Source organism: Poromitra crassiceps (genome assembly GCF_964638095.1).
Source record: "Poromitra crassiceps genome assembly, chromosome: 20".
In the NCBI taxonomy this organism is placed as follows: domain Eukaryota; kingdom Metazoa; phylum Chordata; class Actinopteri; order Beryciformes; family Melamphaidae; genus Poromitra; species Poromitra crassiceps.
Genome location: NC_139637.1, coordinates 1,479,321 through 1,503,958, shown reverse-complemented (window position 1 = coordinate 1,503,958; position 24,638 = coordinate 1,479,321). Strand labels below are relative to the sequence as shown.

General features: G+C 44.0%; 1 protein-coding gene across 1 annotated transcript in view; it reads left to right on the top strand.

Moving 5' to 3' along the window:
• Positions 1–11,664: 11,664 nt before the first annotated feature.
• Positions 11,665–24,638, top strand: part of LOC310794355 (XK-related protein 7-like) — a gene marked incomplete at both ends in the record, with an annotated part of 145,742 nt that continues 132,768 nt past the window's right edge. The window contains one exon of the mRNA XM_083656346.1: positions 11,665–12,257. Coding sequence (XP_083512472.1) covers positions 11,665–12,257 — 593 coding nt within the window. The remainder of the gene's footprint in view (positions 12,258–24,638) is intronic.

The following is a 24,638-nucleotide window of genomic DNA, read 5'->3' as shown; positions in this document are numbered from 1 at the left end:
ATTTGTCAGGAAATGAGTTGGCTGTGAATGAGGCACAGAAGAGGAGGAGTCAAGGTGATCAGGCACAGAAGAGCAGGAGTCAAGGCGAGGCACAGACGAGGAGTCGTCAAGGTGATCAGGCACAGAAGAGCAGGAGTCAAGGCGAGGCACAGACGAGGAGTCGTCAAGGTGATCAGGCACAGAAGAGGAGGAGTCAAGGGGAGCCACAGAAGAGGAGGAGTCAGGGTGAGGCACAGAAGAGGATTCAAGGGGAGCCACAGAAGAGGAGTCAGGGTGAGGCACAGAAGAGGAGGGCCCAAGGCGAGTCACAGAAGTGGAGGAGTCAGGGGTATAAAGTGCGGGGGGGGGGGGGGGCTCGGCCCCTTTGCTTGGATCACACTCATTTTTTTAACTTGAACTTAATTTTGACCTGAATAGACTCCTGTAAAGTTTCACAACTGCATCTTGCACAGTTTTTATGCTCTCATGCTAAAAAAGAATCCACAGACAGACAGACAGAGGCAGACACCTGGCAAAGTACAAACAGCTTCTGTGGTAGTTCCCTGCTACAATAGGTGTCTCCAGGACCATTTTGCGTTGATGACACACACAGACTCACAAGATGAAACAATACAGTTATTATACATTTATCCGTTATCAAGACACTCTAAATGTTTAAGCATATGGACATATAAAACAAGTGTTAGGGCAGTCTTCATTTTGCTCATGGTATTACGGTCTAATTCAAATTAGACCGTAATAAAGACAAATGTTAAAGGAACACTCCGCCCATTTTCAACCAGCTTTGTATCATTAGAACATCAGTAGTATATCAGAAAACTGTAAACGGTTTTGAAGTCTGTCATTTAATTTGACAGTTATTGAGTGTTAAATTAAATTAATAACTCATTAACTCAAATCAACTCTCAATAACTGTCAAACTAGATGAATGATGAATAGTCCATTCTTAAAATGAACAAACAACATCTGTTTGATACTCCCTGGAGTGCACATATAAAACATTATTAACACATTCACTGCCAGCCTTTTTTTTTTTTTACTGTAGGTAGGTTCTGCCAGAGGGTTTTTTTGAGGATTCTGGCTCATTTTACAAGAGCCGAGGATTATTTTCTGCTTGGAGTTTGTGAACACAAAGTTCACAAAAGTACTAATAGAATGTGTGCTTTCTCTGTCTAAAAGAGTTAGTTTGTAGAGTTAGTAGTTATGTAGATATTAGCCGTTGAGTACAGCATGGTTTCAGCTGTCTGAGAGTGAAAGCTGAGATAATCGCAGTTTTGTGAAATTCAATCAAACAGGCAGAACAGTCACTTTAACCATTTATTTTTGGCATCAGTGAGAGATCAGACATCTGAACAATATAGTTCTGAACACCCTCTCCTTTAAACTCCTCCCTCCGTGGGCGTGTCTGGTGGCGTTTGTCACAAGCCAGTTTCTCCTGCCTGTCTGAGCAGTGAGCAGCCTCCCTCTCTGGTGGCCCCTCGTCGGCGAGTGTGGCGAGTGTGGACTGTGGATGGGACTCAATCGTTTCTTGGATTTTCGGTTGAGAGCTTTGATGAAGCTTTGTGCGATTCTAGGCTTTATGCTGCCGACCCAGTCTATTTTTGGAACCCCCCACCATTGTGCGCCGGTGTGCAGCAGCGTGAAAGCGTTTTCGCCTACAGTATGAGAATGAGGCTCGTTCGTTTCTGGGTTTTCGGAATGCGTGCGATTCTGGCCTTTCTGCGGGTGTTTCAAAGTGTGTTTCACCCATAATCTATTATGCAAATTTGCAATCCCCCACGCCAGCACCGCTCTCCGCTCTCAGTGTGCTGCTGCTGGCGCGGCCGCTCTCGGGCGAGTCTGGTGACTGATGACTGTAAAATCGCCAAGCCATTTCCTTGAGAATGGCTTGCTCCCGCGGCTGTTTTTGGTTGGCTTTCTCTCTGTCGGGAGAGCACTGTCGCCACTTAGTTGGTCGGTAAAATAGATTATACACATTCAATACTTCCAATATTTTTATAGGCGACGTGGGGGACATTGATCCACGTAGCACCGTCAAAAAAAAAAAAAATTTTTTTTTGACGAGTCAACTCGTCATTGGCAGTGAACGGTTGGATTGTGTTTGACGAGTCAACTCGTCATTGGCAGTGAACGTGTTAAGGTGATTTATGTGAAAATTATCAGAATAATATGTTTTAGTTATGACTGATAATAAATATTTCCCAAAAATAAATAGATTACAGTACAAATACATCAATATATAAAATAAAATGATAAAACATCCAAACGGAGATACTACTGATGTTCTAATGATACAAAGCTGGTTGAAAATGGGCGGAGTGTTCCTTTAAGCACCAAAAATTACACCCCTTACCCCCAGGCTAACTCACGCCTTAGACTCTCTCTCTCGTAACGGGACAAGCCCCATCTTTTATTGTCACACGAACACCACAATACATGCATGCGGCCACAACACACTCATGCTGACGGTGGCCGGTGAAAAGTGTCCTCTGCATTTAACCCATCCAGGCATGTACTTTCCTCCGGGGGGCAGGCCAGGAGCAGTGGTCGCTTTCTCGTACAGCGCCCGGGGACCAACTTCGGATGTTGTCGTCACTGGTCGGATGACGATGACGATCTGATCTTCTGCATGTTTTAGTGGGGGGGTTATATACGGAGGAACCCCCTGGGGGAGCACGGGGAGAACATGCAAACTCCACACAGATAGAAAGGCCCTTACGACGAGATACCCCACCTGGGCAGTAGGCACTGAAGATATGGGGGGGAACACAACCACAGCGCCCACAGTGTCCCAGGTGAGAATCGAACTCAGGACCTTCTGACTGTGAGGCGACAGCTCTACCACTGAGCCACCGTGCCCCCCATGACCCATGTTAGCATGGTGCTTACCACCAGGCTAACTCAGGCCTTAGACCCATGTTAGCATGGTGCTTGCCCCCAGGCTAACTCAGGCCTTAGACCCATGTTAGCATGGAGCTTACCCCCAGGCTAACTCAGGCCTTAGACCCATGTTAGCATGGTGCTTACACACAGGCTAACTCAGGCCTCAGATCCATGTTAGCATGGTGCTTACCCACAGGCTAACTCAGGCCTTAGATCCATGTTAGCATGGTGCTTACCTGCAGGCTAACTCAGGCCTTAGACCCATGTTAGCATGGTGCTTACCACCAGGTTAACTCGGGCCTTAGACCCTTGTTAGCATAGTGCTTACCACCAGCCTAACTTGGGCCTTAGACCCATGTTAGCATGTTGTGTACCACCGGGCTAACTCGGGCCATAGACCCATGTTAGCATGGTACTTACCCCCAGGCTACTGTAACTCAGGCCTTAGACCCATGTTAGCATGGTGCTTACCCCCAGGCTAACTCGGGCCTTAGACCCATGTTAGCATGGTGCGCACCACCAGGCTAACTCGGGCCTTAGACCCATGTTAGCATGGTGCTTACCACCAGGGTAACTCGGGCCATAGACCCATGTTAGCATGGTGTTTACCCCCAGGCTAACTCGGGCCTTAGACCCATGTTAGCATGGTGCTTACCACCAGGGTAACTCGGGCCATAGACCCATGTTAGCATGGTATTTACCCCCAGGCTAACTCAGGCCTTAGACCCATGTTAGCAGCCCACCCAGTCAAGAGGGAGAGACAGAGGCAAATTACACCTCTTAGCCCAATAAGGTCTCTAGTCTAGACATTGTTTTGGTGACATAATTGAAAAGAAAAACGTTTACTTTGTGATGGTGGTTTTGGTATGCTAATGTTGAGCCAGTAGCTAACTAGCTAATGATTTTACGATAGCTATGAGGAAGCTAACGTCTATGATGCTCAATGGTCAAATTAACACTGTGACAATTTTTTTCCACATAATCTTTTTACCCTCTTGACTGAATTTTCCAAGTAAAATGTCTGTTAAATTTATTCTTACCCAGACTAGAATAGACGTCAAGTCTATTTGTTATTTCTAAGCCATAATCAAAGACTATCTTTGTGAAACTGGCCATCGGTATCTGCAATTGCTGCAAAAGCTCCCCTTGTGTTGAAATGGGAGGAAATTGAGGCCAAATTTGCGTTCTAAAATGCAGCCGTACCAGGTTACTCTGGGCTTTTTGTGTATGCTGGTTCCCAATTCAGGGCTTAAGTGGGCTAGTTTCCACAGTAAAGCCAAACAGGGTCAAACAGAACTAGGGCTTACTCCTAATTTATCCAACACACACACACAAAATACTGACGGAGGCGGTTTGTCAGCTGACCTATCGTTTCAGATGAACAAATGCTCTATGTGTTGTTTCCAGACATTTTGGCCCTGATAGGCCTCACTGGGCCCTGCTGTGGAAACACGGCCGCTGATTATTTTATTGTGGGCAGTGAAGAAGAGAGCTGCCGCCATAATTCACCAAAGAGTTTTAGTGCCTATTCTATTCAGAGTTGATGGGATCTTTTCAATTACTACATCCACTGCTGTAAACAGACCGGTGGCTCTCTGTCTTGTCAGCTTTATGCATCACTAGCTTGTTACAGTGAGACTAATGCATTTCTACAGGACACGCTGCACACAGCTGCAAGACAGAGGAAGGATTTAAAGGTAAGTTCACCCAAAAATCTCTTTCTCTCCCTCTTGCTCTATTCTCGGTCTGGATTTACTACGAAAAATGACTGTTTGACGTAACTTTGGATTATTATTTCATTTTGTGGTGAGTACACGAGTCACAACATGTACATGTGAGTGGTTATGCCGCTGTCTGAATGTGCATTTTGGGCGACTGAACCAAAGTAGGCAAATATCCCATTGACTGCCATTGTTAGCGCTAAGCTATTAGCATCTGATGGCTCTACCACAGTTTGTACTGCACGCAGATTGAAAATAAAGCCATGTACGTTCGAGTTTTAATATAGACAATATGGCAAATGGCCTAAACTCACAAAAAGTTGGCCTGTCCCTTTAACCACGTTGTTTAAGCTGTCTAAACAACTGTAACACAGGTTGTTGGCTACGGCTGTGCAACAGCATCTGACACAGGGGACGACTGTCGCCAAGAAACTAATTCTGAAGGAATGGAAGTCCGCCTCTCCACCTTATTTTCAGCTGTGGCTGACGGACAAGGTCTCAGTTATATGGATGGAGAGACTCAGATTCCTGGGGATCAACTCAACTATCTGGGACTCCTTTCTGGCCTACTTTGATGAGGTTAAAAGTGACTCGCCGAGCTGACTTCTCATGGACCCCTTGCGTTGGATCCCATGCTCAACATCTCTTACAAGCACATAAGCACCTCACGCGGCTGGCAGCACCACATTGTAATATTGCCTTTTTTTTCTTCTCTTTTCCTGTGTTTTTTTGTATTGTTCTTTTGTTGTTTTAAGAAAAAATGAAAAATAAAATATTGGAAAAAAAGTGATGATAACCAAACGTCAGTATTTGAGGAGTTGACAGTGAGAATGTCGCAGGTACAGGCCAGCAGCTTCAGTCAATGTTCACATCAAGCATCAGAACGGGGGAGGGGGGGGGGGGGGGGGGGACTTTTGATCTCAGTGACTTTGAGCGTGGCATGGCTGCTGGTACCAGACAGACTGCTTTGAGTATGGTATTTCTCAAACTGCTGATCTCCTGGGATCGTCACACACAGCAGTATCTAGAGTTTACACAGAATGGTGCAGGAAGGGAGGGAAAAAAACACATCCAGTGAGCACACGGAAATGGCTTGTTGATGAGATGGGTCTAATAATATCTTGGTATCTAGATGAAAATCTATAATTTAAAACTCACATTTGAGCTAAAAAAGAGAAAGTAAGTCTTTTAGACTGGGATCTCTCTACACAAACAGATCATGCTTTACTCTTGAAAACAGAAAAGCCATTGTACAATCAACTCTTAGTTTTGGATTACAGTGATAAATGTTATATGCATGCAGCCTCTCCTACTCTGAAATCACTATACATTCTACCATAGTGTCTTATGGTTTATAAATGGGCATAGTTTCAGAACACATCGCTGTTTACTTTATCTGAAATTAGGATCACTGCTGCCTCCTCTTAGTCTTTACTATGCATTTCTAAATAAGTTACCTTCATCCTAATAAAACCCTATATAATAAAATTGCCCTGGTGGACGGGCGGGCGGGTAGCGGTGTAAGTCACTATTTGTGTTATGTCACTTTCATGACACAAACCCCCACACACACAGGCACCCCCCCCCCCCCCCCCCCCCCCCCCCCCCCACACACACACACACACACACACACACTGTTATGGAATTGAATTTACCACTCCTCATCCGCTATATGATACTTATAACAGCTTAAATAAACCAAATGAATTGAAACCAAGAGTCCAGGAAGTGTCTTATAAAAGTATATTTAAAGCCATAACATTCTCCTCTAAACTGCATTAGAGGAGGACTGAATCACAATGTAAATACATAATTGATATGTCATACAGAGTCCGAAATATTCAGTGACAATGTCACAATTCGACATGTACTTTATAGGGAGAGAGAAGAGGGAGGGGAGGGATGCACTTGCAGCACACAGATTGCGTGCGTGTGTGTGCGTTGGAACTGTGCGTGTATGTGTTTATGAAACACAATGCAGAAATGGAGAAATCTCCTCAATGCCACGACAGATATGCTGTCTGTCTGTAGTGTCTGTCCATGTCTGCATGTATGAGATGTCTTATGACTAATAACCTATACCAATTAATTATGTGTATGCAATTATAGCTTATTGATTATGAAATGCCAATGGAACTTTAATTTTATACAACACACACAGACTTGGCATAGTGCCACCGCAAACATGAAAAGTGATTTATCTCGAGAACCGTTCGTCCGATCGACTTCAAACTCGTGCGTTTAGGTGGACCTGACGGAGTTCACTCCCAAATGTTGTGCTATTCAGAGCCACGTACTGGCAAACAGAAAAAGCAGTTTATCTCGAGAACTGTTCGTCCGATCAACTTCAAACTTGGGGAATGCGCTTGGGGGGACCTGACGGAGTTCAGTGACAAATTTAGTGCAATTCGGCAGAGCGTCACCTACTGGCAAAACAAAAAGTGGTTTATCTCAAGAAACGTTTGTCGGATCAACTTCAACCTCCGGGATTGCGCTTAGGGGTACCTGACGGAGTTCAGTACCAAATTTTGTGCAATTTAGCATAGCGCCACATACCGATACCTTACACACACAACACAATACCAGGCTGGAGTCCCAGCAATCCACGTAGTGGCCTGATAATCTAGTGTCTTACATCTCTTGTAAAGCTCAAATCCCTCTTCTATAGACGGTTTTCACAGAATTGTGTTGCTAAACCTTTTGTCCTGCTGTCAGTTATTGTATTAGCAAAAACTGTAACAGGAAGTAAGATGGAGGAAATTTAGAATGTGTATGTTGTCAAGTCAAAACCATCTATAAGACACGTGCACATATATTTGACTCTTGAAACTCCATTCATTAACACTGACCTTGACAAATTAGCTTTTAGTCTTCGAGCACCCGACAAATGGAACAAGCTGCAGGAATTGATGAAAGTAAAAGAGTTTGTTTCAGTCAGTCATTTTAAGCTTGTATTGAAGGAAATGGTAACAGTGGAGTGCTCCTGTTTCTATTGATTTGCAAAGAGGCTTTGTGGTATGTATTACGTACAGTATTAGGCAAGTTATTCAGGAAGTGTAATTAGTTACTTATTACTGATTACTAATTTAAAAAGTAATACAATTACTTAACATATTACTTGGTATGAAAAGTAATTAGTTATGTTACTCATTATGTTACTACTTTCGCTACCCCCCTTCCGTAAAGTGACATACAACTTGTTTAACCAGCTCCTTTAAGAACTGAATGCATTTTATTGGAACAATAATTAACCTTCCAGGAGGAGCCAACAATCAAACAGCATATTTATTTATTTATTTGCCTACCTAGGACAAAACACTCATTGCGTTCTGGGAACACAGAACTCTCACATAGAGACTTCTCTATCGCCAGACTTTGCTTTAGCCCTGTGCCAGTGCTGGAGAAAGGAATGCAGTAAATTGAAGTTACTTGGATTAGCAACTGTTATTTAAGTACTTTTGGAAATTGTAATCCCTTGAATTATTAGTTACTGGGGAAAGTAATACAATTACAGTAACTAAATTAGTGGTCAACACTGGTTACTTACTTATGTACACCTATTGCCCCTCATGGGGCATAAGCCTTAAGGGTTCTCGCATGCATCCCGGTCCTGAGTCAACCTCAGTTGTCCCCAAGTGTGGCTCATACTCTCAGTAGCAGGTGTTGTTGGGTGGTGGACCTCTCCGTGTGGCCCATACTCTCAGCAGCACCAGGTGTTTGGTGGTGGGCCTCTCTCAGGTCTGGCCCATACTCTCAGCAGCACCAGGTGTTTGGTGGTGGGCCTTACCAGCTCAGTGGCCTTGTGGTTTGAGGGTCCGCCCTGAGACTGGGAGGTTGTGAGTTTGATCCCCGGCCGAGTCATACCAAAGACTATAAAAATGGGACCCATTGCCTCCCTGCTTGGCACTCAGCATCAAAGGGTTGGAATTGGGGGGTTAGATCACCAAATGATTCCTGAGAGCGGCGCTGCTGCTGCACACCGCTCCCCCAGGGGATGGGTCAAATGCGGAGAACAAATTTCGCACACTCAGGTGTGTGACAATCGTTGGGACTTTACCTTTACCTTTACCTCTCTCAGGTGTGGCTCATACTCTCAGCAGTACCAGCTGTTTGGTGGTAGGCCTCTCTTTCTTTTGCATTGGGGGTTACATTCGTGGGCTTGTCTTGTGATGTTTGAGGCTAGCTGGTCTATTAGGTGCCATATGCAACGCTTTTGGAGAATCTCATCCTCTCTTAGCTGTTGTTTAGTTTGCTGCCACAGTTATTTGTTGCTGTTATATGTATGGCTTTATGTGTTTTATATTCTGTTGTTATATTGTGTGTCTCCCCCCCCCCTTCGTGTGATGTTTTATTACCTCCGTCAATGAGGTAATGCAACATAATGTTTTCGTTTTGTTTGTTTGGTAAAGTTAAGTTTGTTTAAAAACAGGGTGATTTTCATTAAGCTCGGTGGAAGGGTGTAGCATGAGCCAACGGATCCGATCTGACTCATGGAATTTGCATATCACAGCAGACTGGACTATTGGCTTGGTGGAGGTGTGCTCTTCTAGTTATTGTTAGGATATCATTAATACGGTGTTCCTAATAAACTGCTGTTGAGTGTAGCAGCTGCACTAAAAAAGGACATGATGATCAGAAAATCCTTTCCATTGATAAATAAAAGTTGCATATTGTGAGGTGCATTATGGAGATGGTGCATTCTCTTGTGTATTACGGACTCACGGGTCATGATCTATGGGCAGTGTTTTGGAAGCAGACCACAATATCATTTATCGTCCGGAGGGAAAATCATTCTGTAAAGTCAGCACAGAAAACAGGACAAGATACAACAGTCACTGATGAACAACATTCACAGTTCAATTCTCTGTCTCTCCTTCAGTCTGACCATGCCATTGCAAAATGAAGTGTTGAGCGTGTTCAGCACCGCACTGGGCAGCATATAACCCTCATTACTTGAACACACAGTGGTATACTCAAAGTAGGATCTGGGGACCTCCAGGAGCTCTTGAGGGGGTTCCAGGGGGTCCCCAGCAAACTGATTTATTATTAGAGTGTCTTATGTGCATTAGAGTTTATTATAAGAGTGTATTGTTTCTAAAAGCCAGGGACAAGGGCTACAAATGAGCTACAGCTATAAGTCATACACTGCATCAGTTGCATTTTATATAAATGTAGCAATGCCTTTGTCCCTGTGACCCTATCAGATAAATGAATCAAAATACGGCTGACCCAAATGGTTCGAAGCTTCAATCGATGCCATTGGTAATCGATTTCCAAATCAGTATTTGAATGCTTTGTTTTTCTAATTGTCTTCTTACATTTATTTTTAAATAGTAATCCAACAATATTCATTATGCATCAACATGAATTATTATTACTTATTCTCTTAGACAAGGACATTTAACATTAGTGTTTTTTGTGCGTCGCAGCTCTCATATAACGTTACTTTCAGAAAGGTAGTCACTATGTTCTTTTGATGACATGATTCATTAACATGAGCAGGCCCGTAGCTACCATTGAGGACACCGAGGTCATGACCTCGGTATTTTCCACACCAATTTTTTTTTTTTTTTTTTTTTTTTTTAAATAGCCCCGGTCCCCAGATCTATTAATCTGTCATTGATGTTTTAATGCGACAGTTGATTGGAAATGCAACACTTTGCTTCCTCTCTGTGTGCTATAGAAGGAAGAGAGATAACTCACAACATTCAAATTTTGCATTGAGGCTAGATTGGGGCTAGACTTTGGGGACAGTTCTATTGAAGTGAATGGGTAAGTAACTCCCCTGTAAGTGATGTTTGTGTAGATGGGCCATTGTATTTAATTGAGCAGTATTCTGCCATGTGACCTGTATGCAGAATATAAATGATATCATATGGGGAGACATTTATTTTTTGGATCATTTTAAAGCAACAGCACAGTAAAGAGGATATTAATCTATATGTAGTTCTTTATAGATCTAGCCTCTTCATTTTGCTCTCAAAGTGCACCAGATTGAAGCATTTTACTTTGCAATTGACAAAATTTTCTATCTGAATGGGAAGGATGTGGCCAGCTGTGATTGGATTAGCAAACCTCCTACTGTCATGTCAGGTAGATGCATAACACCTGAAGGCGAGAGGGACATGTGTAAGTGAGAACATTACAGTGACTCTTTCTGAAATTACATTTAAACTTCACTTACCAGCACTGAAACTTTGACCATGCAGCCACCAGGGCCTGGCTGTAATTTATTTGATGTTCTTATTGCAATTTTTTTTAATCCATTTTCGTTTCAATAAAAAAGGAAAATCCTTTAAGTCACATTTTTCTCCTCGGGTCTCATTGTTACTACATGCCCTACACCCCCGTCGTACCTTGTCACTGAAGCTTCAAAGCCCAAAAATGGTATTCGGGGACAGCCCTGAATAGAAATTAAAATAAAATAAATAAACTTCACCATTATTTAATTTACAAGAACTTAACAGATAATGATTAGATAGATTTTTATTTTATTTTGGTCAATGTTTCACTGTTCTCTCTCTACAGCCAGTCATGGAATTCTGTACAAAATCACACACCAAAAATCACAGATTTGCGTTCAAGAGACATCTTATCACATGGGGTTCTGTGGCCCTGATGTGAACTAGATTATGGGTCGTTTATACTGTATAAAAATGGTTGAGAATGTTTTAACATTCAGTGTTGTGATCTGCAGATAGGCAGCTGCTCGCTGTGTGGAGAGGAAAATGTGGGACAAAATGGAAAAAAAAACATGTCAAAATGGTTTGCAGAAATGGTCTGTCTGCATGTCCTCAAAACATCAAGGCTGGTGTCATGGTGTTAAAAGCGTTGTTAGTAATGATGCTTCACAATTAATTGGCCGATGATGAGGCTAGTTATGATGTAATCTCTCTCCCTCCCTCCCTCCCTCCCTCTGTCTCTCTCCATCCTGCAAGCAGCAACCTCCTCCCCTCTCTCTCTCTGTCTATCTCTCTCCCCCTCTCTCTATCTCCCTCTCTCTCCCACCCTGTTCCCCCCACCTCTTTCTCTGTCTTTTCTCTCCTATACCCTAACCAACATGGCCGCTAAGTCGGACGGAGCAGCAGCAGCGGTGTGTGTGGAAGATGCCTGCCCGCCCAGGAGCGTCTCTGAGCCGGGGAACCCCTCCAGCAGCAGTCCAGCCCGTGCCCGGGCCTGCAGCACCCGGGCCGGGGCACAGAGCAGCCCCTACACGCCTCTGGACTGCTGCTGGGTGCTGTGCGCGCTGCTCGTCTTCTTCTCAGACACGGCCACAGACCTGTGGCTGGCGGCGGACTACTACCTGCGGGGAGACTACTGGTGGTTCGGCTTGACACTGGTGTTCGTCGCGGTGCCCTCCGCGGTAGTGCAGGTGTTGAGTTTCAGGTGGTTCGTCTACGACTACTCCGATCTCAGCTGCGGAGACGGCGCGGCGGCAGGAGGAGCGGCAACGGGCACCGACGGCAGTTTCAGCACCAAGGACAGCGACCAGCCAACGGGGAACGTGGGGAATGTTACCCCGGTTTGTGCGTCCTCTGCCCCGCCCGCGACGGCAGGGAGACCCGGCGGCCCACAGAGAAGGAGGTGCTGCACAGTGTGCATGTGGGTGTTTCAGACCGTGCTGCACGTCCTGCAGCTCGGGCAAGTCTGGAGGTAGGACCCGCTGCTGTGCTGTGTGGTGTGTGGGGGACAAAAGGGGTGTGCCTGGCGGTGCTTACATGTAACTGGGATGTCTTGGTGCATGCATGGCACGATGTGCTGTTCCTGCGTGCAAAATGTTTTATATGCATTGATATTCTAAATCACAGGGTGAAACATACATTATTAATGCTACATGCATACACATTAACTGTGTCCTATTTTGCAGAATCCCTATAATAGGCTAGCATTAACAGTGGCACATATATTACCTTTTTTCGAGCTAATTTACAAAAGTTGAATGGCTGAAGTATACCGTACTAAAGCTCTCTAAGCAAACCATCTTCCTCTGAATTAACTCAAAATGGCCAATCTGAATTATAGTATACCATAGCCATAATATCATATTGATCTAGTAACACATTTAGCCTGGATGTTTTTGGATATTGGAGTAAGGTGTTAGGCAAATATCCCTGCCATGGTATACCAACATGACACCAATTTACAGGCTTCTAATCTGAGGAGACTATAGCATGAAGTGACTGGATAACACATGCATCAGAACCGAGTTTAATGTGAGTTTTCCACAAAGGTTCCTGAGCTTTAGTATAATTATTGCTCTGACCTTTAACTAAACCTGTGCAAGTATGTGTGGTCAGCTTGCAAGGTATGCATATTAGTGTTAAGATTAAATAAGAACAGTAAAATATGTATTATTATTATGATAAGTCTTCTTCTTCTCTGGTGTTGTATGGCAGTTGGCATCCTTTATGTTGCATTACTGCCTCCTTCTGGATTTATTCATCAACTGTTTCCCTACATTCTGTCCCTCCCGCTCCTATGATAAGTCAATGTATGTCGATTTGGGGATGATATCAAGGTGACTGATGCAGTAAGAAAATTATGCCTTGTTGATGTGCAATCAGAGATTCCAGAAACATAGCCTAGATGAGAGCATTGCAATGTACACAATAGCACAATCAGCACTTATATGTGGATGGAATAGGCATCTGATTAAGAAGTGCAGATATTGTAGTTTTTTTAATCTCTTATCTAGATTAAACAAGTGGCATGTTCATCTCACCAGCACATGTAATCATAATAATCCAGACTGTACAGACTGTGAGAGAGGAGGTGTGGACAGAGATCCAAATAAATGGAGAGAGAGAGAGAGAGAGAGATAGAGAGAGAGAGAGAGAGAGAGAGAGAGAGAGAGAGAGAGAGAGGGAGGGAGGGAGGGAGAGGTTCTCACTCTCAAAAAGTAAATGAACCCAATAATATTCCTATATATATTTTTATAATATCCCTATAGTGTGTCTGGTCAATAGAGACTTCATAGTGACCTTATTATACCTTTGCAATGAGAGAGTGAGAACAGCTCATGCTCATACAAAATAGACTAAGGTGTCATGTCCACAGAAGGCTGCAATTCATTCTTTATGGTAAAGACGAGCTAGGAGCCCTCTTTCCCAGCACTGTGCCTGGCGTTTCAGTGCACTCGGTGGCTAGTGTTTTTGGGTGGAGCGCTCTGGGCGCCTCAAACAGAAAATATTTCAACTGTTGGAGAAGAGCGCTGCTCATCAATGGCACTTTTTTCAACCAACCAATTAGGGGTGCACCGATCACGTTTTTTGCCACCGATCACCGATTGCCGATCACCTATGAGAAATATCTGCCCAACCGATCATCGACCGATCACCGATTACGATTACCGATCACCATTATATATATATATATATATATATATATATATATATATATATATATATATATATATATATATATATATATATATATATATATATATATATATATATATATTATTTATTTTGTAAGCAGCTATAGCAGTCTATTATAGAACAGTTTCCATTTTACATATAGGCCTACATTTCATGCATCAAATTGAAAGTGCAGCACATTTTCTTTTTTTCTACATCAATATTTTATACTGTGTAGGCTAAAGGAAACCGCCAACATGATTTTTTGTGTGTGAGATAATTGGAGCACAAGACTGTGTTGAACTAAATGGCTAGTAGTTCAGTCCAGTTCCCTCAGATTCCACTTCGGGATTTCCATGTTACCAGTTCAATGCAGTTCAGTTCACTCAACAAAAATACTCCATTTTCCGGGATTGCCCAGTTACACAAGAAAAATAACTTCGACCCAAGGAAACTATTTTATCGATAAAGCTAAAGCGGCTAAAGCTAACCAGAGCTATTAAAGCAGCTACGAGCAACTTTTTCGATTGTTATTAAACAGTATAAATTTAATATCAATGCATCACATCTTACCTCTAATAGTCGACGAGACCAAAGCCGTGTGTATCTGAGATTGCTCCCTTAGGTGATTATTAAGTCTATAGTCTGTCTAAACTCGCGTCAACAGGGGGCTCTCTAGAGCGACCGGACCGGGTAACCCGGAAGTGAAACCAGGAAGTGAAACCAGGAAGTGAAACGCAGCTGCCTTCTTACGCCGTTTGCGCTGCCTAGCAACATAACATAAACAATGTGAACGCCACGCATACTCGCGGGAACATCTCTCGTTCTATTCTAACAGGTTTTTTGGAAGTTATTTTGTGGTTATGGCCGAAGTGGCTGCTGCAAACCGTTTCATTTCACTTCCTGATCTGCCCTGGCTACAGACACACTAACACTGGCCGATTCACTCGGGCTTCAAGCGAGACTAATCTGCGTTGGTATCCTCGACTATTAGAGGTAAGATGTGATGCATTGATATTAAATTTATACTGTTTAATAACAATCGAAAAAGTTGCTCGTAGCTGCTTTAACGTTAGGAGGATACACGCAAATATGGATCAAACACGGACTTAACAGCATGCAAATGCCTCGGTAGGCGGGAGGACTCGAGGTAACTTCTCTCTGCTGAGTCTGCTCTAATCACCAGCTGATTTGTGTGATTCAAAGACGCAAGGGGTGTGTTGACAGTCTGGTGTGGTGTGTGGAGGTGAGTACACTGACGAAAGCAAAGTGTGTGCTTTGCAACACAATGATATAAACGTTAGAGCACAATATGAAAGTTAAAGGATAGACATTGAAGACATGAAAATGGGCTGCCTCATGTTTCTCACGTGCAGCATGATCGGCTATGCAATCGGCAACAATAAAGTAATATCTGCAGCAGCAGATCACATATTTGAGGTCAAAATCGGCCGATACAGATTGCGTGCCGATCGATCGGTGCACCCCTACAACCAATCAAAATCGAGGAAGAGGTGAGACTAAAAAGATCAACAAACATGGCAGAGGAGAGGCTCCAGGAGAATTATTAATTGTATATTTTTGGGGGGTTGATGTTAGCTTGTTATTTACCTTGTATGCTACCTAGCTAAAGTTAGCTGCTAACTGTCAGAGTCAGCTCCATGCTCTGTGTGTCTGTGCGCATTGGAAGCGCTCTGGGCATGTTGTCCACAGTGCTCCGCTCTGGGGGGGAAGCATTCTGTGGACACAGCCCATAAGAGTGTCTCAATCAGAGTAGCCCTAATCTTTGCTTTAGGGTAGAATTGAACTTTCAGTTGACTGTGTATCAGGAAAGATAGTGGACTGGATAAACTGAAAATCACTCTGAACGTAGTAGTAGGCTAGCTGTCCCGACGTCACAGCTTCAGGGAGGGAGAGAGGGGCTTACTTGAATCTGCTGAGCAGCAACCTAGAAGCGAGACCATGTTTCCAAGAGCCTCTTCAGCTTACTGCAGCACTGTTTGTATGCCTGTTACAGAGCCTGCCTGGGCTGAGGTTGCTATGGCGATTAATTGGCTCGTTAACGGCTGGGCACTCTCTCTCTCTCTCTCTCTCTCTCTCTCTCTCTCTCTCTCTCTCTCTCTCTCTCTCTGCTGGCCAAGTGAGGAAGCCAATGTTGTGGCAGCAATTTTGGGGTGGCCAATCAGATTGTGGGGGTGGCACTGGCCACCACTTTGAAACCACCATCCTGTGTGTGTCTGTGTGCATGAGTGCATGCAGTGGTTGTGTGTATATGAGCATGTTGTGCGTGTGCCTTCGTTCTCAATGGTCTCCTGTTACCAAGTTGCGTATTCAAGATTCAAGATTCAAGATTTTTATTGTCACTCCGTAGTACAAGTATCACGTGTGAAATTCTTGTGCTGTGGACTCCGTTTACAACATAGTACAAAAAATAACAGGGCATATGAGTGCAGGAAAACAACAAGAGACACAACAAGCAATAAGGCAGTAGAGTGATAAGACAAGTCAGAGACAGTGGCATATTCACTGCACATAGGTGCACATGGCATGTGCATACTTTAGACATACTTAAACATAGTTGACGTTCTGTTTGCACAGGTGCAAAATTTGCACCTGTTCTAATTAAACATACAATTAAACATTAGACATACGTAATGGTAGCAGCTACAGTACGGTACAGTACAGCTACTACACTATTTGTGTATGTTAAGGAGTCTCGTGGCCTGCAGGAAGAAACTGTCCCTCAAGCGATTTGTGCATGCTTTTGGGACCCTGTATCTCCTCTCTAAGGGTAACAGGGAGAACAGGCTGTTGTGGGGGTGGTTTGTGTCTTTGATGATCTTCAGGGACCTCCTGAGGCACCGCTGATTATACAGTTCCTGCAGTTCTGGCAGCTCACATCCTGTTACGTGATGGGCCGTGCGCCTCACTCTCCTTAGCGCCCTGCGGTCCATGGTGGTACAGTTCCCGTACCAGGTGGTGAAGCAGCCAGTCAGCATGTATGTGTGTGTGTGTGTGTGTGTGTGTGTGTGTGTGTGTGTGTGTGTGTGCACGTGCGTGTGTGCGTGTGTGCATGTGTGTCCCAAAAAGGTTGCCTTTCATTCACTATATGCACAGTGACAGAGGTTTTCAGAAAATTACCTGAATAGAGGAAGCCTGCAGCAGAATCTATAGTATTCTGTTTAACACATTTTTATCACTTTTTCTTTCAGATTTTTCTCGCATTTTCGCCAAATTGTACTTGACCAATTCCCCCTGCTGTCCCGGTCGTTGCTCCACCCTCTCTGCCGATCTGTGGAGAGCCGCCGACTACTGTAGCACATGCTCCCTCTGATACATGTGCAGTCACCAGCCGCTTCTTGTCACCTGACAATGAGGAGTTTCACTGGCAGGACCTAGCAAATTGGAGGATCACGCTTTTCCCCCAAGTTCCCTCCCCTCTAATAGGCACCCAGACCGACCAGAGGATGCGCTAGGACTCATACCCCACCAGCTTCTCACCCGCAGACCAATTGTGTCTGTAGGAACGTCTGACCAAGTCGGAAGTACCACTGCCGGGAATTGAATCCGGGTCTCCATGGTGCTAGGCGTGTACTTAAACCTCTAAACTACCCAGACGCCTCACACATACACCTCCAGTAAAAAAAAAAGTATTACTCACCTACAGTAGATTATAGACTGTGATGTTACTGTTTTGGGCTGCTACTGGGTCACTTTTTCCCTGTTTGTTAGTAGCTGTTAATAATCCCCTTCGCTCTGGTTGGCAGTTTCTTCTACTGGCTCTTGTGTCTGTCATGATCATTGGGAATATGATGAAGGCAGCCTGCTTCTGACCCTTTACACTGCTCACTATGTGTTGCTTCTGACCCTTTACATTGCTCACTATGTGTTGCCTCTGACCCTTTACACTGCTCACTATGGGTTGCTTCTGACCCTTTACACTGCTCACTATGGGTTGCTTCTGACCCTTTACACTGCTCACTATGTGTTGCTTCTGACCCTTTACACTGCTCACTCAACCCGATCTCCAAAAAAATTGTTGCCTCTGACCCTTTACACTGCTCACTATGGGTTGCTTCTGACCCTTTACACTGCTCACTATGTGTTGCCTCTGACCCTTTACACTGCTCACTATGGGTTGCTTCTGACCCTTTACACTTCTCACTATGTGTTGCCTCTGACCCTTTACACTGCTCACTATGGGTTGCTTCTGACCCTTTACACTGCTCACTATGTGTTGCTTCTGACCCTTTACACTGCTCACTCAACCCGATCTCCAAAAAAATTGTTGCCTCTGACCCTTTACACTGCTCACTATGGGTTGCTTCTGACCCTTTACACTGCTCACTATGTGTTGCCTCTGACCCTTTACACTGCTCACTATAGGTTGCTTCTGACCCATTACACTGCTCACTATTCACCTTATTCACCACGCCCACTTTTTCTCTCTTCCACGTTAGACGCAATTGTATTTGTTCTTCCGGTTCAGCGCTAGTTGGTGGCCAATTTCAAAACAAAACGTCACTATCAATGAAGTTTGGCAACATTCAGAAGCTACCCTGTGGCCAACTTCAGTTACATGTTCATAGCGTCGACAGTGTTTTCTCACTGCCAGTACAGGTTGACAGATACTAGCTAGTCTGACCGGGCGGTCACACAGCCAGTGCTCTCGCTGCTTGTGAAAAATGTCCAAATAGGCGTTATTCTGATAAACTGGTCACATATTTGGAATGTTACGTTCTCACCCGAAAAAATATTAAAACTTAAAAAAAAATTTTTTTTGCTTGAAAACAGCTTTTTGACAAGTCTAAAAATGACTACGGTAGGCGCCATCTACTTCCGTGTCTAAATGGAAAGATGATTACAAAATGACGTCATGCAGAAGCGTCCTTATATGGGCAAAGAATAAGGTGAATAGGTTGCTTCTGACCCTTTCCACTCCTCACTAGGGTAGGGTGACCAGACGTCCCCGATTTTCGGGGACAGTCCCCGATTTCGGTGCTCTGTCCCCGGCTGGAGCTGTCCCCGAAAATGTCCCAGATTTTGGTCACAAAGTCAAATAATAATACTGGCAAGAAACTCGATAACAGAGCATTTGCGACACCACAAAAGCCTGTCGTTGTGCACGTTGTGCAAAGTGCTGCCTGTGCTGTGTGTGACAGAGTAGATCACAGAGTAGATGTTCTCCCTCTGCCCGTGCCGTGGTTTTCCCAGGACCCAGCCGCCCGCAACTGAAGCGGCCCCAGAGGTGACGAACGAGAGGCGGCATCTGCTTGCTGCTTTTGCTACCGTCCTTGTTTACCAGACCCCATTCAGCGGGTTATCCATCCCAGTTGTTTTGAATAATTAAAAGTACAGTAAAACTACCTGGTAAGTGCAGTAACTAACTCAAAACGTTTTTGCAGAGAAGTCAGTAACGTTTGTATGTACACCAAACTCCATTGAAAAAAATGTCAATTTTTAACATGATTGGCGATGGATCATTGTTATCTAGTCATTAGCCTACTCCCTAAATTGGCCTTCAACCATCAAAACTTTGATAACCCCTGGTTTAAATTAACACAATTAATTTAATTGAAACCTTTATTTATCCCCGAGGAGAGATTCAGGCATCTAAAAACAGCAACAGCAGCAGGGGTTAAAAATACAGAGCAGACATAAAATAGTAGGAGATAAATAAAAACAGATAAAAACAATACAATAAAAAAAAAAAAAATAGTCTATGTGCAAAGTCCGTGTTTTGTAAAGTGCAGGGACATGGCCAATTATGGTCATATTTATCTCTAGATTACAATTTTAATCATTAAAATTGCCTTTTAGTATTAACATGATTTTTTTTATTATTTTGTCAGCATTTAATATTAAATTAGCAGTTAATATGGTCATGTGGCCATTGAATACTTGAAACTGGTGAGCGACACCCTAAACTCAAGGAAAGTGTTTACTGAGGTAATAAATCACCACTGTAATGTTTTTGTTTTGTGTAAATAAATGATCCACCAGTTGGTGAGGTTAAAGAGAGAAGTTGTCCTCTCTATGTTCCTGCCACTCTACACAATACACCAGTATTTCCCATGAATTAACTAGGCTGTCTAATTTGTGGTAAAATGTGCCACATAACTAGAAACCATTGTAAACTGTTTCTTTTTCAATTGTTTCAAAATCACAAAGTTCTTCATAGATCTAGCCTCTTACTTTTGCTCTCAAAGTGCACCAGATTGTTGCATTTTACTGTAAAATGTACACAATTTTCTAAAAGCCTCTGACCCTTTACATTGCTCACTAGGTGTTGCTTCTGACCCTTTACACTGCTCACTATTGGTTGCTTCTGACCCTTTACATTGCTCACTAGGGGATGCTTCTGACCCTTTACACTGCTCACTAGGGGTTGCTTCTGACCCTTTACACTGCTCACTTAGGGTTGCTTCTGACCCTTTACATTGCTCACTATGTGTTGCTTCTGACCCTTTACACTGCTCACTATAGGTTGCTTCTGACCCTTTACACTGCTCACTAGGGGTTGCTTCTGACCCTTTACACGGCTAGCTATGGGTTGCTTCTGACTCTTTACACTGCTCACTATAGGTTGTTTCTGACTCTTTACACTGCTCACTATGGGTTGCTTCTGCCCTTTACACTGCTCACTAGGGGATGCTTCTGATCATTTACACTGCTCACTAGGCGTTGCTTCTGACCATTTACACTGCTCACTATAGGTTGCTTCTGACCCTTTACACTGCTCACTATAGGTTGCTTCTGACCCTTTACACTGCTCACTATGTGTTGCTTCTGACCCTTTACACTGCTCACTATAGGTTGCTTCTGACCCTTTACACTGCTCACTATGTGTTGCTTCTGACCCTTTACACTGCTCACTATAGGTTGCTTCTGACCCTTTACACTGCTCACTAGGGGTTGCTTGTCATGTCTGTGATGTAGAAATGAACCTGATTTCTGCTGTTCAACTTGTTGTAAGTTGCTTCGGGTGAGAGCGTCAGCAAAACGGCTAAAATGTAAAATGAGAGGATATAGGAGCTGACAGTCATAGAGACTAGCCAGAGCTGCTGGCCAGAATCCACCACAGAATAAGACATTTATATACACTCTCCTTTGTCCTACAGCCTTTGCTGTGAGGTTTATGCTGCTTAGATATTTGGTTGCAACGCATTGGGGGGGGTGTTCATTTGGAGATACAAGTTTTCCGCATGACAGCGACAATATGTGACTTAGATATTGTAGTATAATATTATATAATTATGCCCTAGCTCTTCTGAGGCTGTGTGTTGACCAGGAGCCTTCCTTTACCGTGCTAATGTCTTCCTCTCACTGTGTTCAGTGAAAATCAGTTGCAGAATGCTGTGTGTTAAAACGTTTTCTACTTCAGCTTCTAGCAAAGCAGAAGAGCTATTTAGAGTGTGGTGTGGTTTTGGTATCAGCTTGGCTTCTGCAGCTTTCTGCCTGTGATGTAACTGCATGTCTCTCCAACCATGTTCTCATCCAAACTCACCTGGCCTTTGGCTTTTCTTTGGCAAACTACTGAACACGGCAAAGCAGCCATTCCGCCTCCACGTTTATAACCATCTGCCTCCTGCCTCTCCATGGTCACGTGACACATACATAGGGCTCTATCTTCCCGACGGCGGTAATTTTGCGTTTGCGCTGGAATAGCGCCGCGCAAAGCCTAATTGTGGGCGTGTCGGCCCGCTGCGCTTCACGTCATCTCGGCGCACATCTCCATATAGGTGTGTTTATGACCAAAAGCATTTAGGAGGTGTGGTCATGCCCATAAAACCACAGCGTCACGTCAGCAGCTTCCTCCTCACTCAGAGGGACGAGTTATTAGAGAGAGAAAAGATACTATAGCCTAGATGGGGAGAGGGAGAGAGAGAGAGAGAGAGATGTGAGGCTGTCATGCATATAAATCAAATAACGTGCTCATGCCCACCTGTGAATCACCTGTGTATTATTGCCATTTCACACGCTGAAAAAGGGCTGTTGCCCAAATGTATGACTGTATGGACGTATGCGTATTCCTTTTCAGGCTCTCTTCTCCTGCATCTCCGCTGCGGGCCTAATACTGCATGCGTAATTGTGCAGCGTACTGAGAGTCGCGATGAGTGATGCTGCTCTATTTGAAGTTGAATTTCGTTCCACCAGCACACATTTTATTAATCAGCTATTTTCTATTTGTTTCTATTAATATATATACATCGAATCCCACCAATTTAGCCCGTCATTTTCCCCTTGGCGCACATAAAGACACATGCTTCCGGCACTGTCTGCTTGATGGCGAGAGGGACTTCTCTGTAGGCTACTCGTGACAAAACCAGACATCGAATTTTCAACAGTTACCTTTTGCAGCTAGGCCTATAGGTTACTGGCTATTACGAGGTGAGGCAGTATGCCCCGTGTGTCTCTCTCTCTCCCCCCGATTAGGGAAGTGGAGAGGGCTATTGCGGTGCTATTAAACATATAATGGTTGGAAAATATCAACATTTGCTTTTTATTTTCTCCTACCCTCTCCTACTTAAAGTAATCTAATGTTACACCACAGACCTGTATGGTCGGGAATTATGTAGCCTAATAAAACCATGACAAACGAATTCTCATTTTTAAATCAAGGTGTGTTTTTTCTGCAATGCAGGCTATAGTTGAAACTCAACGTGGCATTCCGAGGAGAGAAGAGTGTGTGCAGGCGTGAGGAGAGTGACATCCATGCCGTGCGTAAATGTATCCAAGCAAGGATTTCCTGTACTGCACGGAGAATGCTGTCTGCACTCAGGCATACGCCTGGCGTAGTGGGGTTGTTTACGCTAAGACCAGCTATTTGCTGGCGTTAAAATTGAGAGCACCCACGGCCCCTTTTTCTATCACATTGCGCTGAAACGGCTGTTTTCGAACGGGCAACTCCCAAACCTCTCTTTGTGCTCGGCACATACCGACGGTATCTTCCCCACAGCGCTAAATGACACTTGCGCGAGACACATGATAGGCTAGAGGCCCACCGACACGCCTGGGCCACGCCTACACCTGTGTCATCACAGCGCAAAACTGGACGGTGGAGGCAGACGATAGCTTAGACGCTGGGAAGATAGCAATAAGAGGCGCGCAAACGCAGCGCAAACACAGCGCAAACGATAGCGGCGTACAACGATTGGGCCCATAAGCTCCGAAAGACAAGATAATCTTAATATCTTGTGTGTGTGTGTGTGTGTGTGTGTGTGTGTGTGTGTGTGATGCACCGTCATGTTCTAAACATGTAATGTGAGCTCGTTTGCGATTTGAGAGAAGACAATCGGTTAAGTTCTCCTCGTGTGCGTGATGCAAACCGATTTCAAAATGGGTTAGGATTGTAAAACTCCAGTAGTCTGAACCCAGCATTATGCCTTGAGCTCTGTTGAAGCCGAAAGTATCCCAGTCCTGATATGTTCTCTCCATGTGACTCTGATGTTTTCTACAAAGTCAAAATTTTCCAGTTCTGATCTGAGCCACATGCATAAGTGGTACAACATTGGATCCTGAGGCGTGAGACCTACACTTACCTAGTGCCTAGTGAACGTGTCTAATAGCTGGTTAAATAGCTGCCTGTATTCAACCTATTGACAGTGAATGGGGGACGCTGACTTTGCAGAGGAATTTGACAGATATATGGGTATATTTCCTCATTCATAACTATAGGCACTGATGAAATAAAGATGATTCCTATAAAGGCTTGAGCAAATACTCAAAGAGCCATCATTTTCAATATGCAAGGAAAAAAACAGACGTTTTCTTCCCCAACGTGTAGTTCAGCTTTCATTCCTCTTGGGACATCGTCAGGTTTTGGTGTCGGCACACCTGCCAACATTAGGCCATGAAGAAGCGGGATATTTTATTACTAATGGATAGACATTGTCTGTTGTGTGTGTGTGTGTGTGTGGGGGGGGGGGGGGGGGGGGGGGGGGGGAGCATATGTCATGGGGGGAAATAACCAATAACCAAATCTGCCTTTAACAACTATTTTCTGGTGCGTTTTGTACATTTATTGCCAATTATTGTACAATTTAGTTGCATTTGAGACTTTTCACAGAAATTAATGTAATCCAATCTAGAAATAACAGAATGAAATGCACTATGAAATGTAAAAAGAAAAAAGAAAAAAAAGCACTTAAAATATCAAATAGGACCCTACCAAAGTAGTTTATTTACCATGGTAGTTTCCATTTCCATTTTCCAGTAACTAAGAAAAAAACCTGTTTCCATACCAGATAAACAAGCATTCAGTCAGTGTTGATATTTCTAGATTATGCCAGTTGGCTTATGCAAAATAGCTAGTAAATAGCAAGTACATCTAGGGCCCTATCTTCCCAATGGAGGTAATTTTGCGTTAGCGCCCGTATTGCGCTGGAATAGCGACGCGCAAAGCCCTAATTGTGGGTGTGTCGGGCCGCTGCGCTTCCCGTCATCTCAGCGCAAACCCCGATAGGCGTGTTTATGCCCATATTAACAGTATTCACCACAAGTTGAGATCACTCCCCTTAAAAGCCACAGCGTCAACGCCTGCACGTCTGTGACAGGAAGCAGCTTCTTTCTTGCTCAGTGCAAGCAGAGTGAGAGAGAGAGAGAGAAAAGAGAGAGGGAGAGAGTCAGAGAGATAGAGGGGGTAGAGAACGAGAGAGGGAAGAGAGAATTGGAGGAT